The sequence below is a fragment of the Meles meles genome, chromosome 12 (genome assembly GCF_922984935.1).
Source record: "Meles meles chromosome 12, mMelMel3.1 paternal haplotype, whole genome shotgun sequence".
NCBI lineage: Eukaryota > Metazoa > Chordata > Mammalia > Carnivora > Mustelidae > Meles > Meles meles.
In genome coordinates, this window is record NC_060077.1 from 68,191,542 (window position 1) to 68,208,684 (window position 17,143).

The following is a 17,143-nucleotide window of genomic DNA, read 5'->3' on the forward strand; positions in this document are numbered from 1 at the left end:
GTCCATGGGAGTAAATGATATCACCCAGAAAAAGATTAAGAAAGAGAAGACCCAAGGCAGAGCCATAGGATGGATCTTCTAATATTTGAATGCCCTTTGGCAGAGGAGGGGAATAACCACAAAGAAGAGGTCATGAGGAGTAGCTGGAGAGCAAGAAGCAAGCTAAGAAAGGACAGAGTCGTGGTAGCACAAACAGAAAGTGTTTCAATCCCGTTGGGAGTGTCCAGCTGTCAAATGATGGGACCAGGGAATGGCCATGGATTTGGCAGGATAGATGTCATTGGTGAACTGGACCAGAGCCACTTCCGTGGCATGGGGAGAACACACACGGGATTGGAGTGGGTTCAGAAAAGAAAGGGGGTAGAAAGATGGGGCATAGCAATCTTTTGTGCAGTAACTGCTGTGAAGGGCAGTGGAGAAATGGGGCAAACTCTCTGGAGGGGACATCGTGTTAGAGGAGGAGAATATTTGCAGGTAGAAGATACTAAAGCCTGCTGTAGACTTACGAGAATGATCTAGAGAAAAAGGAGAGACTGAAGCTGCAGGACTGAAGTCTTGAAGACAGATTGGATCCTGAAATACAAGGGAAAGAATTGGCAAAATGAAGGAGGGACACTCTCATGATGCGCCAAAGGCAGAAAGGAAGAAGATGTGGGAGCCGGGCCATTGGAGTGTGGAGCTCATGGTTGGGAAAATGAAGCATTCCCATCTCGTCATTTCTGTTCCTTCAAAGAAGTAAAGCAAGGTGCTCAGCTGAAACTAAAGGGAAGCAGTGAAGTTTTGAGGAAAAAGGAGAAAATGTGAAATATTTGTCTCAGCAAGCTGGAGAGTTCATTTGCTAGAGCTGTGTGGTGGGGTTTTCAGGCAGTCTTAAATGCCCATTGGAGATCATGATTGTGAAGGGAGACCAGTCAGCCAGATCACGTGACTCCTTCATGTTCTGTCCAGCAGCTCGCTGAGTGTGGAAGATGCGGGGGGTTAGGGGTCTCCCATGGCTGTTCCCTTCAAGGAAAGTACAGCTCAGGGAGCTTCAGTGCCTGGTGCTGCTCACTCGGTAATTGTAATAGTTAGGATTTGGACCCAGCTCCGTCTGCCTCCAAAATGCATGCTCTTCCCAAGGAAGAGGCCAAGAAGAGAGAAGACACAAACAACTGAAGGTTCTGTCTTCACAGGATGGCTTCCAGAGTAGTTCAGAACATCTGAGCTGAATCCAAGCCCACACATGACCCATACGTGCCATAGCAGCTGCCTCCCACGAGGACAGACTTCTACAATGTTATCACAGCCCAGGAGAGTAGCTGTTGTCCATCTTGATGATCCAAAGGCAATCCATGGTATTTCTAAGGATGATATTTTGTTTGGTTTTCTTGTTTAAGAAACAAGGAGATATTTAATTTATAAAGGTTTCTATTCAAAACAAATTATAACACTTTAAAATTTTGTTTCTCAAAGAATGACCTTAAGTCACTTTATTCCCAGTTCCAGATAAGTTGGATCACTAGAGTCTCAAAGGAGTCAGGAATGGCCATGCCAAGGAGAGGGGACAGTGGGTGGCACTGAGCCCAGAGCCGAAAAGACGGTATAAACCTAAGGATAGGATGAGCACAGATTAACTTTTGTCCCTCTCATCTTCAGCCCACTGCTTTCCAGCGCCTTGAATTCCATCTTCAGCAGGTGGGACCTCCCGGTCTTCACGCTGCCCTTCAACATGGCGGTGACCCTGTACCTGGCAGCCACTGGCCACTACAACCTCTTCTTCCCCACGACGCTGGTGGAGCCCATGTCTTCAGTGCCCAACATCACCTGGACAGAGATGGAGATGCCCTTGGTAAGTTCCCCAGCGGCAGATGAGTTGGGACCCCTGCTTCCATCACAGAGCTTCTCCGTAACCAGCCTGTGGATTACCCATGCTCTCTGCTTCTCCAGATGCATCTCCAGATGATGGCCCATGGGCGAGGACAGGACAGGGAAGGGCCATGCCAGCTCCCTATACTCTTTCACCAAACCCCCACTAAAGACCCGATACGTGCCGGGCACATTATCGGACACGTGGAGTACACGGGGAGTAAAAGGACAATAGCCGCTCTGCCCTTTTGCAGTGCACACTCCCCACGGGACACAGACAGTAAACAAGTGCACAGACAAGTGCCAAGTTGACACTACGCAGTGGTGGGGTTCAGGGAGAAATACTAAATGAGATGGACGGCTGGGGGGAGGGCCAAGACACCAAAATGAATATTTAAAATTAGGATTTTAAAGATATTATCAGTAGAAGATGGGGATGAATTTTCATGTACGTTCCATCTCAGTGGCTCTCAAGCAGGGCTGATTTTTCCTCCTAAGCAGGGCAAATGTCTGCAGATACTTTTTAAACTGTGTGGAAACTGGGGGGAGGGGTGCTCCCGGTATCAGCAGGTAGAAGCCAGGGATGCAGTCAGATGTCCTGCTATGTACAGGACAGCCCTTCCCACGACGAAGAACTACGCCGCCCCAAATGCCGTAATACTGAAGTTGAGAAACTCTGCTTTCCATCCACGTATCATAAATGTACATATTCATTTATTCTACTGATGTCTAGACACTGGGGATGAAGAGATGTAACAAAAATCTAACATAAGATTAAATACATAGAATTGTAACCTTCAGCCTTGTTGATGCACAATAGAGAAAGCTAAACGCTCACACGAGGGCTTAATTACGTACCAGACACTGTTCCAAGCCCTCGGCTTCTGAACTCGTCTAACCAGCCCTCATGATAGCCCAACACTGTAAGTACTGTCATTTTCCCCATTCCCAGATGAGAAAACAGAGGCATAGAGCCAATTCGTTGCCCAGGGTCAAACTGCAGATTGTGCCCAGCATAAAACCCAGGCAGCCTGCTGCAGAGCCCAGGCTGTGAGCCGCCACCTACCTCGTCCCAGGCAGCACAGGCATCTCGGCCGGAGCCCCCACAGTGAGGGGAACCCTCTGCTTCCCCGTGCAGTCTGGCCCTCATTGGGTATCTTTACTAAGTGCTAGAGTGTTCTCTACCTTCCCCCCAAATCCAACCCCCTCCGTATTTCCCCCATTGGTTCTGGCTTGACTTTCTAGGGTCATTCAGAATATCTTTTCCATGATTGCCTTTTGAATGCTTACAAACATAACCCATGTCCTCAGAACTGTTGGGACAACCTGATTTCTGAGCCCTCACCACCCAGCCGAGCCTGTTGTCTAGATGTACTGAAACCCTGGTGGGGGGGCTCAGCTCCAGGACCACGGCTTCCAGGGCAGGGCGGGCAGCGCAGCTCTGGGCTACATTCCGACCCGAAGCCTCTCGGAACAGGCAAGACTCCCGGGCCCCTAGTGCAGATGCTTCTGCCAACCACACAGAACTTTTTTTAAAGATGTTTTCTTTGTAAAGTTTTGTCTGGGGTCAGGGCACGGGTATGATCAGAGTCAGGGTCAGGGTCAAAATCGGAGAGAATGGCCTTGAAGGGAAAGCCCAGCCTCTCGAGTGGAAAACAGCAGGGATGGGAGCAGGGGCAAAACCCTAACTCTGATAGGCTCGTCAGTGGTCCTTGTCCAACAGTTAGGCATACTGCCTTAGAGACACAGACCTGCTGTCCCCAAGCCCTACCTGCGAGGCCGGCTCCAAGTGGCGCTGCCAAAGGGAAGGGCCCCGGCGTCCCCCACCCACCCACACTGTGAGGCTCTGCAGTCTGGCAGCAAGGGGAGCGCTGATGGGGGAGAGTCACAGACAAGAGAGGCCTCTTGTTCATCTTCACCGTAACTAGAAAGTGGCAGGCCACAAATCCACATGAGCTCACCATCAGAGCTCCCCACCATACCACTGCTCTGACCCCCGGCTCCTTTTCTTCCACACCATCCCCAGCCCAACACCCATTCCCTCTTTCTCTTTAAAATAATGATGAGAATGACTTCCTTTTTTTCATCCAGACTGTCGTCTTTACCGGAGAATCGTCTGGAGTAGGGAGGAGGAAGGAGGCCAGTGCTCAGTACCTTTCCATGCACACCTGACTGCCCTTCACACCTTCACCCCAGAGTGTTAGAAAGCAGGTGGAGGGGAGGGAGGCAGCCCCGGGGCCACAGTTCACCAAGCTAAAATACGGACCCCGGCAGAGGAAGCAGCTTTCTGAACCCAGGCTCTGTTCGGAGGCTACTTGCCCCTCATTCCTCTCATTCTTGACTGCTTGCGTTTCAAACCTGTGTTCCCAGGGGGAAAGGGGGAGCTGGAACCCCCTCGGCAGCCTGCATTCCTCAGACGTGGGGAAGTCATAGAGCAGTTACTGAGTAGACCTCTAACCCCTTCCCCGCCAGAAGCTGTTCCCTGAACTTGCACAAAGCTTTCTCAGGGCTCCCTTAAATAACCACACCCCCATGCTGTCATACCAGCCTAGGGCTATAGGCTCTGGCCCAAATGGGGCTCGGTGACTGAAAGGCCACCCATCCGGAGACAAGGATGGGTAAAGCTTAAAAGCTCAAAACACTACCCTCTAAAGAAATCAGACTGACTCCAGAATTAAATCAGTTTGTTACAAGGTCCAAAATTTCACTGGAAGGGAGAGGTCCAATGAACTCCCAGTTCCTACAGTAGGTCATGTGGAACTAAGCCGGGGGTCCCCAAACTCATTGCCTATGATAATGTCCTAAGGCCCTGGTCAGGCCCATCCTGGTTCAGTCACAATGTTGGGGAGGAGCCAGGCATCATTTTTTTTTAAGATCTCTAGGTGATAAGAGACTCTTAATCTCAGAAAACAAACTGAGGGTTGTTGGGGAAAGGGAGGGTTAGGGTGACTGGGTGAGGGACACTGGGGAGGGTATGTGCAATGGTAAGTGTTGTGAGGTGTGTAAGCCTGATGATTCACAGACCTGTACCCCTGGGGCTAATAATACATTATATGTTAAAAAAAAAAAAAATCTCCAGATGATTCCAACGTACAGCCAGGTTTGGAAACCCCTGGGCCATTCAGTACACATCTATGAGGCTGGTATGCACCCAGCCATAAAGAAGCCCTGCCCTCAAAGAGGTCACGTCACCTAGTAATGGAGCGGAGATGGCAGAATTTTAAAGCTGGAAGATCATCTGCTAAGGCAGCCTCCTCCTGTTAGAGAGGCAGACACCAGAGCCCAGCAGGAAGAAGAGACACATTCGCCATCAAGCCGTGAGCTCCTGCAGAGGCCCCCGAAGGCAGAAGCCCTTAGCTCCCAGGCAAGCACCCTGCCTGGTCTGTGGGTCTCCCTCCTTTCCTTCTTCCCCTCCTCTGTCGGATGGGGATGGTTCTGCATGCACAGAAAAGGGCCACCAGGCTGCCAAACTAACCATCTCCACTGACCCCCCCCAGCAGAGGACTCTCAGGCTCAGGGATGTTGGCTTTGTTCTGTTTTCCAAGGTTGCACATGTTACCTTTCTACAGCTCTAGAGGCTCCTGGAGCAGGGGAGGTCCCTCCTCCTTCCCAGAACCCCACAACACCCGAGGTAGCACTGAGCCTACAGCAACCACCTGTAGACTAGGGGTCAAGTTCAGAGGCTTTAGCCTGGCCTTGGCTGTCAGTGAGCTGGGAGACCTTAGATTAAGGCAATCATCAAAATGACCTAAAATATTTCCAATATTCCTGGAATACTTGTAGGATTTCAGAAAGTCTAGTGGAAATATCTTAATGCCCCGAAACCCCCAATGGTAGTCTAGAGATGAGTTACCCTCTGGTCCCCTCAAAACTTTTCCCCTCAGGGCAGAAGCCATGTGCCCCTCAGAAGCACCTGTGTTGGGGGGCCCTGCCTGGCTTCGCATGGGGGATGCCAGATGCCTGCTAGGTGGTGAAGTGGAGAGCGATTTGTTCCAGCTGGCGTCCTTCCTCCCAAGTTCTCTTACACATGGAGGGTACTGCTGCTGCCTCCACCGCATTCCATCCCGTTAGCCCCACCAGGAACGGCTCCATCCTGACCCTCAGGCCTGGTCCTTGCGGCTTGTGCCCATGCTCCAGTGACCCGATTCTGTTGATTCTGCAGCTGCTACAAGCCATCCCCGTTGGGGTCGGCCAGGTGTACGGCTGTGACAATCCCTGGACAGGCGGCGTGTTCCTGGTGGCTCTGTTCGTCTCCTCGCCACTCATCTGCCTACATGCCGCCATTGGCTCCATCGTGGGGATGCTGGCAGGTAGGACACGGTCCCCTCTCTGCAGGGAGGGCTTTGGGATAATCTTCCTGAGGTCATTCAATCCCTGTACGCGGCAAATGTTCTAGATCTATGATCTTTGCTGACGTTTGTGAACACTGTCAAGGGTAGGGATGTGTTCTTCCCTTCCTTGAGTCTCCAAAGGGAGCAGACTGCCACAGCAGGATATGTAGAGAGACACAAGGGGCTGAAGACCTGATTGGCTGCCCACTGAGCCCCCAGGAGCTGGCAGCTGGGAGGAGGGGAACTCAGAGAGGAAGAGAGCAGTAGCAGATCAAGGGGTAAAAATGACCCCACGCTTCAAATTGTCAAGGAAACTAAAGGAAAATAATTTCTCAAAATTTGGGTTGCTATCTGGCAAATGTGATTGACTCTTTCTACATGTACGTATATGTATGTACACGCATCTATATATGGCTAGATGGACAGCAGAGCCCCAGAAGTTGGCATTAGGCATATGGGACTAGGATCCTGTTGACTCATTCCAATATTTGTCAAAAACATCTTGAAAGAACTTAAAAAAATTCTTTGAAAACTTCAAACTTATCAAAAAATTACAAAAAGAAGATGGTACACAAAGCACCCCGTACATTCTTTACCTGATTCACCTGTTGTTTGCATCCTACCTGCTCACTGTAATATTTCTCTATCTCCTTGTGCCTGTATGTGTACATACATAGTTTTCCCCAGTTGTTTGAAGCAGACCTTTCTCAGCTGAAAGCTTTCTTGCTAAAAATGCAGTTTCTGTGGCCAAAGGAGTGGAGAAGGCCTAGAATCCCAACACCTTGATCTCCCCTCACCTTGGGAGTAGTCATACCTCTGTGTGAAATCTCCAAAACACAGGCTGGAAAACCACTGCTGTCTTCTGGTTGCTGGTTCCTGAAGACCAGATGCCATTTGTAGAGGCTTCTTTGATGGGAGGAGGGAGGAGGATGAGGAGGATGGCAAGATGAGGCTACCCTGAGACCTGACACCAGCCATGAGGTGGCCTTTGTGCTGGGACCCGGAACTGACCAGAAAAACACACCTTGTTCCACAGCCCTGACGGTGGCCACACCCTTCAAGACCATCTACATGGGACTCTGGAGCTACAACTGTGTCCTGTCCTGCATCGCCATCGGGGGCATGTTCTACGCGCTCACCTGGCAGACCCACCTGCTGGCCCTCGTCTGTGGTGGGTATCTGGGGAAAGATGGCAGCCATGTCACTTCCCTCCCTACTTGGTTATGTGAAACCCATGGAGCCACGAAATCGGAACTCAAGCAGGGATACAAGGACCTGTGGCTCGGGTCCCAGTACGAGGTTCCTCTTCTGTCAAATAGAGTCACAACCTCGCTTACTGCTATTACAACAGTGTTGGAAGGTCACAAGGAGATCACACGGGCATTTCCTCACGTGCTAGTCTCAGTGTCCTGGTGTAATATATTTTCATCACACAACCCATTACAGAGCACCACTAAGTGCCAGGCCCTAGGCTAGACACGGAAGATACAATGCTGGCCACGTCCTCAGGAAGCCACATCGAGCAGAAGAGAAGTAATCACACAACTGTTAAGGCTGTGGTGTCTGAAAAGATTGTTGGAAAGACCCAGTGAGATGACGTGCTTGGGAGCACTGAGGTTGCAGAAAATCGGACTGTGGGAGCTTGATTCCCATGGAGTAAGCAGCGTGCTGTCCCAAGGGAAATGGGCTAGAGGCCTTATTATAGCTGCACCCCAGCACCACATGTGAGCTCAGTCCTTCCAAGGTCACTACCAGGCATAGATTGTCAGCCCATTTTATGGCAGAGGGAATGAAGCCCAGAAGGTTTCGTGAACTTGGCATGGAACACATCTATTAAGGGCAGAAGCGAGATTCAAACCCCAGCCCCCATCTTCCCACTGGTCTTCCCACCTGAAGTTGCTTATATTCTCTGGAAACAGCAAGACTTTAACAAGCAAAACTAGAGACAAGTAAAGGGCAGAAGAACATTTTTTTTGTTTTTCTCCCCACTCATGTGTGGAGACTGTAAATGACTTCCATGTCCCTTGTATCCCCCTCAGCAGCCAGCAGGGAGACAGTAGGCTTGGTAAATATTTGTCAAGTCAAAAGTGCCAGATATTTTGAGGCTAAGACCATAACTGCCTTTGGCCTTCAGAGAAGTGGCAGATTCTTGTGGCTAGAACCTTCTGGGAAGGCTTCGGGGATAGGATGGGGTTTATCTCAACACTTCCAGGATGGAAATTGGGGAGGTACAAGGGACGGGGGGTGCGGAGAAGTTGTTCTGGACAGAGGATCAGAAAGAGCAAAGGCGAAGGGGCAGAAGGAGGTTGTCCAAAGGCACGGGGATGTGGATGGGCTCCCCTAACTGTCCCAGGGGCCACATCCTAGGGTGAACTCAGATGCCTGGCTCCTGAAGACAAGATCACAGACCAGTAAGGTCCAGCCGTGGTGAGACTTGGTGCAGGTCCAACAAGGTCTATAATAGCTGCTCAGAATCTTGGATGGAAGGGGACTTGTTGGGGGCTCACATAATGACCCCTCAACTCTGAGGGTAATAATAATAATCCAGCCACCCAGCCTGGGCCAGACCATTCCCAATGTCAGTTTGGACAAGCAAAAGATGCTTACTGACCCCTGACTCTATGCATGGAAGTGCGGACTCCCCATGGAAGTGGGGAAGGGCTAAAAGGCTTGCATCTCTGCCCTGGGAACACACGGTCTGGCAGGAGATTGGCCACACCTACCCACAAAGATAACTACCATAACCATGTCAGGCAACTATGCCAGATGTCAGGGTGTGCTGCCGACACTGAGGTTGCTGGAGACAGGACGGGACCCCTGCCTTTGGGGAGGCGTGAGGGCAGACCTTGGGAAGCTGATTCTGTGGTCCTTGTTTTTCCATAGCCCTGTTCTGTGCATACATGGGAGCAGCCCTCTCCAACATAATGTCCGTGGTAAGTTTGGATTCTCCCAAACGTGTCCTCCTCAGCCAGGGCTTTAGGACATTTGCAGTTTCTGGAAGAACCCTGAGTGCGTTATGGTGGCTAGTACCCACACAATGCCTCTGTCAAGGTTTATCCAAGGTTTGTCCAGAGAAGGACTGGCAATTGCATGCCTGTGCCTCTGAGGTATGTTGGGGTTGGCTGTGTGTGCGCCTGAGAGTGATACAGCCAGCAGCGGGGAACCTAGATGGACGGATGGAGGTGTTTGTGTGTGGCCGGATGTGGGAAATGATGCCCAGGCTGATTTTCAGCTCCATCATTGAAAGATTCTGACTGTGTCCTAAGGTACCAACATCTCAAACTCCTAGACGAACTCCTCGGATGTTACGAACCCAAAATCCAATGTCATCACTACGGAAGAAGGATCCCCATCCTCACATCCTACACACCCTTCTCCCCCAGGGCCCCTGGAGCCAAGGACCATTTTCAGACCCCAGCCTTTCTTCTTCCAGGTTGGTGTGCCACCGGGCACCTGGGCCTTCTGCCTGTCCACCCTCACCTTCCTGCTGCTGACGACCAACAACCCGGCCGTCTACAAGCTCCCACTCAGCAAAGTCACCTACCCAGAGGCCAACCGCATCTACTACCTGACAGTGAAGAGCAGTGAAGAGGAGAAGTCCCCCCGCGGTGACTAGCCCCCTTCTAGGCAGAAACGCTCTCTGTCTACACCTAGTCTCTGCTCCCTGTGGTCTCAGCTCTGGGTCAGCCAGCTGCAGTACTCCCCTTCCGTGCCTCTCCTGGCACCTGTTAGAACCAAACACACCTGTACTTCCCTTTCCCTGGTGCTGATTTTTCTCTCTCTGCCCAAGTAGCTGTAACTATCCACTTACGACATTAGAGGACGTTGGCATGAGCTTGCGGAGTTAGAAGTGAGACATGTGCTTTCAATGTCATTGTCTTCAAACAAAAACATTTCTTCTTGGTCTTTTGGGAAGATGATCACAAGATGGTCTTCATGGCGTGTTTAGCTGAATAATAGATGCTGTAACATTGAACTTGCTGAGGGGTTCCCAAGCGGACCCAGAGTGGGTGGGAATTCAGGGGATACAGCCAAGAATTCAAGGTACTTAGTGGCAGATGAGGACACCCAGCGTCACCTAAAAGAGAGGATTTTCACACTGATAAGAGTTTAAAAGTCAAAATGGGGTAGTTAGAGCACTGGGAGTGTCTAAATAGGCAGCCTCGAATATTCAGTGGTCAGAGTACAGGCAAGATGATATCTCATAGCAGGAAACAATTCATAAAAATGGGAATCCCATATATGACTTTTATTATAAGGATAAAAGTATGAAGGATAAGGATTTCTCAGTATAAGTCAAACCAGCAACTTTGTGCAGAGATCCCAGTTGAGAAAAGTATCTGAGCTCAGCGTGTGAAAAGCTGGAGAAGTGTATCTCATTGTCCTATTTGCCTCTGGGTGTTGGAAGCTTTATGAGGTTCTGTGATACTTGAAACAAATGGTTAACCTGAGTAGAAGGACAATTATCCATGAAGTTCATAGCTTGACTTCTCAATTACAGTCATTAACTTACATTCAGTCTCCACTTATATGTATATGAGGGTTCAGCAAACTTTTTTTGGAAAGGGTCAAATAGTAAATATTTGGGGTTCTGAAGGCCTTACAGTGTCTTTAGCAAAGACTCCCCTGCATCATTGTAGCATAAAACAGCCTTAGACGACATATACGTGAATGAGCATAGTTGTTTTCCAAGACTTGATGAAACAAGGAAACTAGATTCAGCCCACAAGCCCAGGTGTACCAGACACGGATGCCCACCATAACAATGGTTCGGAGCTGATGGGCAGAGGGCAGGTCCAAAGGACGCCGCCAAGTTCTTTACAACAGACACCCACTGGCCACTTCTGTGCCGGAGGAGAGTGGAAGATTTTTAGGAAGGTGAGATTAGTATGACTGGAATCAGGAAGATCTGCTCCGAGGCTCCTTGACCTGGTGCTGCTGTTTCCAGCCAGGTCCTCCTTCCCCAGCAGTGTCTGGGAACCACCACTCTCCAGTCCCCTCACTCTGCTTCCCCCTCTGCGGGCAGCTGCACCACCATGAGAGGAAGGAAAAACTGAGCTCAGTGTGCAGACGTCTCCAGCAGGAAGAGCAGGGAGGCTCCTAGACCCCAGACTTAGAGGGGAGTGTGAAGGGCAGGTGGTCTGCGGGGGACAGGGATGTCAGCCCTTCCAGACAGGGCTCAATTACCCAAAAGGGAGGGGAGCCCCCCTCCAGATATTCTAATAAGAGTTAACAGAACCAGATGCTCCATTCATTTATTACAGACAAACTGTGCCCAGAAAATCTACTTTCCTTTCCTTCAAGTCCATGAGACTCTCCACCCTAAGAAGTAGATCTGATAGGAACTGGGGTTTGTTCATTTTTTTTTTAAGATTTTTATTTATTCGAGAGAGAGAAAGAGAGAGAGAGCATGAGCAGGGTGGAGTGGGGGAAAAGCAGGCTCCCCAGGACCCCCAGGATCCCCAGGATCATGACCTAAGCTAAAGGCAGACATTTAACTGACTGAGCCACCCAGGCACCCAGAAGCTGGGTTTTAACCGTGCTTTATATTGGATTTCCAGGACAGGAAAACTGTTTGGATATAAAAAGTCCTTTCCGTTCACTTGGAGAAGATTCTCTTTCTCCCTTTCTTTCCCACCCCACATCTCTGTCGTTAACAAGGTCCCACTTTGGTCACAGGTGTCTGGGTTGCTTTCTTTCTCCCAAGTTCCCACTTCCATCCCTGTAGAAATTAAATGTTAACTGCATTGCCAGCTGCCAAATTCATGGGAAGAAAAATGGATAAAAGCTAAGTGATTCAGAAAAAGGAAAAAGCATGTCCAGCAAGTCTGGAAAAACCACAAGGCCTTAGAAATTCTATAATGCATTACGATCGAGATGGCCAGATATTTATGTAAAAATAGGAAAACATCTACTAATTTGAAATAAGAAAGAACTGCCTGGATGAAGTATTGTTAATCACTGAATTCACTTGCCAAGAGATGTTGTCCAGGAGTAAGGAAGTGTTTTTTAAAAACATCTTTTGGGACTAAGAAGCAGAAAATCGATGGTATTTCCCAAATGTGGTCAAACAAGCTCCTTCTGGAGCAGAACAAATCTTATTAAGCCAGGCTGGCAGGCAGATGCCACATCTCTCTTGTGGGCATGGACAAGGGTGGGGCGGAAATGAAAATCCCCACCCCTCTAAGAAAAGTCAGCCCTGTGCAGCTCACCCTGCCCATGGGCCATGGACAGATGCCCAGATGTCCTCTGAAGTAGCCCAAATAGTGGTAGGCAGTTTGGAGAGCTCCCTGAGTGGCCCTGTCCTGCCTTCACCAGCGCTCTCCCATCCCACTGATGAGTAAGATAGATATGTAGGGGCAGGAATCTCAACCAGAGACACCACCAACATGAGGTTGCACAGGAGTGAGCCATCAGGAGAGAAGGGAGAAGAACTTTGGGGTACACATCCCGGCTGTTTTGCTGTGATCACCTCCAGACTCCGGGTAGCAGCTCCTGGTTGTACAAATGGTAGCTGAACATAAATATGGCTGAACATAGTCATTAAAGAGAGTAGGAATATGTTGGGCAGCAGGGGGCAGTAGAGGAGATACTGTCTGAAATTGTCCCTATCACACCATCCTCTCCCTCTCTCCACGGTCCCCACCCCAGATCTTCTCATTTCTTCCCTCTGACCTCATCATCTCCCCCCACCCATTTCCGTCTGCTCTTCTCCATGGATGAGTTCTGCTGTGAGCCTGAAGTGATGTCGTCCTGCTGTACTTTCAAATCACCAATCTGGACTCATCTTTCAATCTCCTCTATGTTAACTGACATAGTCAAGCTTTCTACTTCTTGGTCAAACTTCAGTTTGTTTCCTAGGGAATAATCCATTTTCTTTAGATTTAAAACATTGTTACCCTATGTTATTCATTACTGTTATTCATGGTCGCTCTCTTGTTTCCTTAATCAAGTTTGTGATGGGTTCATCCATTTTATTGGCTTTTTCAAAGAAGCAGTTTGAAATTTATTTGTCCTATCTACAGTTCTGGTTTGTTTTCTATTTTATTGATTTATTTTTCTGGGTTTTTTTCCATGTTTTCTCAAATTTAAATGTTCCTTTTTCCTCATGTTTTAAAATTAATATAAAGTTTCTTCATTTTAGATCTTTCTCCTTTAACAACAAAGGCATTTTAAGGCCATTAATTTTCCTCTGAGTATAACTATAGCTGTATGCTATAGGTTTGGGATAAAGTATTCTGCTTTAATCAGTTTTGAATAGTTTATAATTTTAGTCTTGATTCCTCTTTGATCCAAAAATTATTTAAGAGTGATTTCTTGGTTTCTAGCACTTGGGATCTTTTATATTTTTAACTCTATATATCTAGTTTTATTATGAGCAGAAAGGATGCCCTGTAAAACCTTTATTTTAGAATTATATGAATTCTTCTTTGTAGACAAGTACTTGGTCAATTTTGGAAATGCAAAATTCAAACTTTTGATTTGAAGGAAATACATATTAAATTGATTTGTTAATTGCATCATTCAATCCTTCTATGTGCTTATTTATTTTTTTGTCTATGGGATCTTAATTCTGAAAAGGGTTTATTAAAATTCAATTATGGGACATCTTGGTGACTCACTTTGGTTAAATGTCTGTTGATCTCAGCCCAGGTCTTGATCGCAGGGTCATGAGTTCAAGTGCCACACTGGGTCCAGCATGGAGCCTACAAAAAAAAAAAAAAAAAAAAAAAAACCCCATAAACAAAAAACAAAAAAACAACAACTATAAATGTAGAGTTTCATGAAACTCTCTTGCATTTCTGTAACATTTGTCTCATATATCAGTTATATTGTTTGGTGCTTATGCAATGACTATCATTGATTTTTCATAAATGTTATCTTTTACTATTACACACTACCTATTTTATCCTTCTTCATGCTTTTAAACTCATTCCAACTTATCTGGCCTTAATGTTGCCATACCTACTTTCTTCCTAGTGTTTTCTTAACCCTTTGTTTCAACCTTTATCATTTTCTTTTTACTATGTTTCTTAAGAATAACATTTAGCAATGTTTTATATTTAAACTAATCTTAGTGTTTCTGTAATTGAATAGGTAATTTAGCCACTTCCTCTTTAGTGTAACCTTCAATATGCTAGTTTTACTTCTTCCGCCTTGCTGTATTTTTTACTATGTATCGGCTATTACTACTTTGGCTTTTTACTTTCCTCATTTTGCAAGTATGATCATGCTACTACTTTTTTCCTTCTTCCCTTTGTTTATTTTGGAAGTCTACCATTCTTTTCACTTTCACTAGTTGTTCCTGCTTCTCTCCCAACACTCATGATCAAAAGTATGTTTCTCTATCATATAAAGACAAGATGTCAATGGTTTACTGTGACAAGAGTTCCCATTTCTCTGATGCTCCTTCCCCACCCTGAGGAACTAAAGGCCTTATATACCACATTCACTCTTCTCCCCCCCAGAGCCTCCACTTTTACTTTTATCACAACTCACTGCTCCAGTTTCACCCACCCCTGGATCTTGCTGAGATTATTTATCATTTTTTAATTTTTTCCCCTTGACTCTTATTTTTTGCCAAAATCCTTATAGGGCCCCTGTGCCCCCAGATTCCCAGTAATTCTATCATTGTTCATTTGGAGTTTACTATGTATAGTGTACACGTTACATTTTATCACCATTTCCTTTATTCTCCACCTTCCCTTATTTCATGGTCTTTGTTCTGATTCATTTATTACTTGTTTAGATTCTTGTTTGAGTATTGAGTATTTTGTTGAAATACTATATGACAGAATAGGGGGACATGTTCTCTGACTCTGAACATCCACAAAATTTCTCCCTTGCAAGTTAGTGACGTTTTGGCTGGGGGGCATGGGGTGATCCCTGGGCCACAGCCTTTCCCTCAGCTGTCGGTAGTCATTGTCCTTCCATTTTCTGGCTTCCAGGTGTTACAAATTACTGATGTCAATCTCATTCTTTTTCCTTTGTAAATAGCATATTCTTTCTTTCTAAGAGATCATAAGATGTTCTCCAGTGGATTTCAGGAATTTTATTAAGTCAAGCCTAAGTGTGTGATCTTGTCTCATCAGTCCTGCCTTTCAATCTGCAAACCCAAGTCTTTCTTCAGCTCAGCAGCTTTTCTTCTAACATTTGTCTGATTATTGCTCTCCTTGCATCTCATTCTTCTTCTGTCTCTGGAATGCCTGTTATCCACATACTCAGTTTCCTCGACCTCTGCTCCAAGTTGCTTGCTTCCTTCACAATTTTTACCATTTGTATTTTTGCTTTGCTCTAAGATACTTCCTCCATTTGATCTTCCAGGCCACCAGTTCAGATCCCAACAGTAACTTTTCTTTTCTTCAATTCAAGAGATAAGTTGAATTTTTTAGTTCAAAAATCATGTGTTTCATTTCAGAAAATCTTTGGGATTTTGAATCTTGAATCTCCATGTCTGTTTATATTATTCTTTCGTTGTGCCCAAGGCCACTTGCCAATTTTCATGAGCCAACCCCTGGAAACTTTGCCTTACTGTCTGACCTCATTCACTCATTCATCTAGAAGACATGTATGAGGAACTGTTAACATGTTGTTCAGGACACTGCTTGGCCAGGAAAGAATCAGCTCAGTTCCTGCCTTCAAGGAATTCTTTTTATGGGAATTCACCTGGCCAGGTGAGTTGTCTCACCTGAGGTAAAGATGGGGGTAACAGCACAGATTGCCTGAGCCATGGAAGTTCACAGCACCAGTTTCATTATTTTGAGTGAATTATCTGGTTGGATTGGTCTTCTGTTCAGGAAAAGAATTAAGCATGACATGAAGGGTCCCAGGAAGATTTCTGTACCTCGTCTCTTATCCTCTATCTTGCCATTACCTGATACCCAAACATTCCCAGCCATCCTTTCAGTTCAAGGCTTTGAACCTGTTAAAATGTAAACAGTGCTGGGAAAGTAACACAGTAAGCATGATCAATCATTTGCATCTTAAGTTGTAGGAGTCATTTCTGAGAATAGGTTAGATGAAAAAGAAGGGGAAAGTACAAAGGGAAAAAAAAATGGGTAGTATACATTGAAAGAGTCTTTGGCAATGGAGGACATGCTAGGTGAGGCCAAGCTGGGTGAATGAGGTCTGAAGCCCCTTTGTTTCATCAGGAAAGATGATGACACTGTTATATTTGGCTTGGAGAAAGAAAGACAGCCGGAAATGGCTGTGTGCTGTGTGGAGTAAGCATGTGGAAGAAGGTCAGCTTACTCAGTAGTACTTCGGAGGGTAGGGCAAGAGTAACTAAGTGGGACTGATAAGCAGGTAGACTTGGAATCTGTGGAGAAGAGCACATTTTCGTAATGGAAGTTGACTAAGAAATAGTCCTGTGAGACCCTGAGTCCCCTGTTCTGGCAGTGCAGGGACAAGGGCTAGAGGCCTATTGGGAATGCTCGCTTTGGCTGGGGGTAGACCAGCTGACCAGCAAGCCTCTCTCTTCCAACATTAGTTTCACTGATACTCTGGCCCTGAATCCCTAGAGAGGAATGGGAAGGAGGCACCACGGAAGTGGCAAAAAGTTAATAACATGGAGAGCAAATGTAGTAAGAGCATACACTCTTGCCTTTACAGCTTTTCCTACAGTTTGCCAAAATGCTCAACATGCTTGTCCACATGAGATGCAGCCTGAGGTGCCAACACCACTCAACCATGCCTTGTCTTTGAACGGCTCTCCTCTATCACTCTCCCCTCTCAGGGAGTTCTTCTTTGGGTCAGTTTTCTAAGATCTGCCCATTTGGAATTCAAACCTTCATGGCCTGTATTTGTGGTTACATTAAACCCATGTGCCCCAATTTGTTTGTGCTTCTTATATGAGTCCGAGCTTTGTTTCCTTGGGTCATAAAGGTTGTGAGTGTCTGGGGACAACTATAATCTAAACTAGTTAGGAGTTGGCAGTTTCAGTGAGGGTGTGATTTCTACTCAATAAA

General features: G+C 46.9%; 1 protein-coding gene across 1 annotated transcript in view; it reads left to right on the forward strand.

Moving 5' to 3' along the window:
- SLC14A2 (solute carrier family 14 member 2) overlaps positions 1 to 17,143 on the forward strand; it is a 58,618-nt gene that overhangs the window by 19,858 nt on the left and 21,617 nt on the right. The window contains exons 5-9 of the mRNA XM_046026063.1: positions 1,636 to 1,828; positions 6,008 to 6,155; positions 7,213 to 7,347; positions 9,060 to 9,109; positions 9,610 to 9,784. Coding sequence (XP_045882019.1) covers positions 1,636 to 1,828; positions 6,008 to 6,155; positions 7,213 to 7,347; positions 9,060 to 9,109; positions 9,610 to 9,784 — 701 coding nt within the window. The remainder of the gene's footprint in view (positions 1 to 1,635; positions 1,829 to 6,007; positions 6,156 to 7,212; positions 7,348 to 9,059; positions 9,110 to 9,609; positions 9,785 to 17,143) is intronic.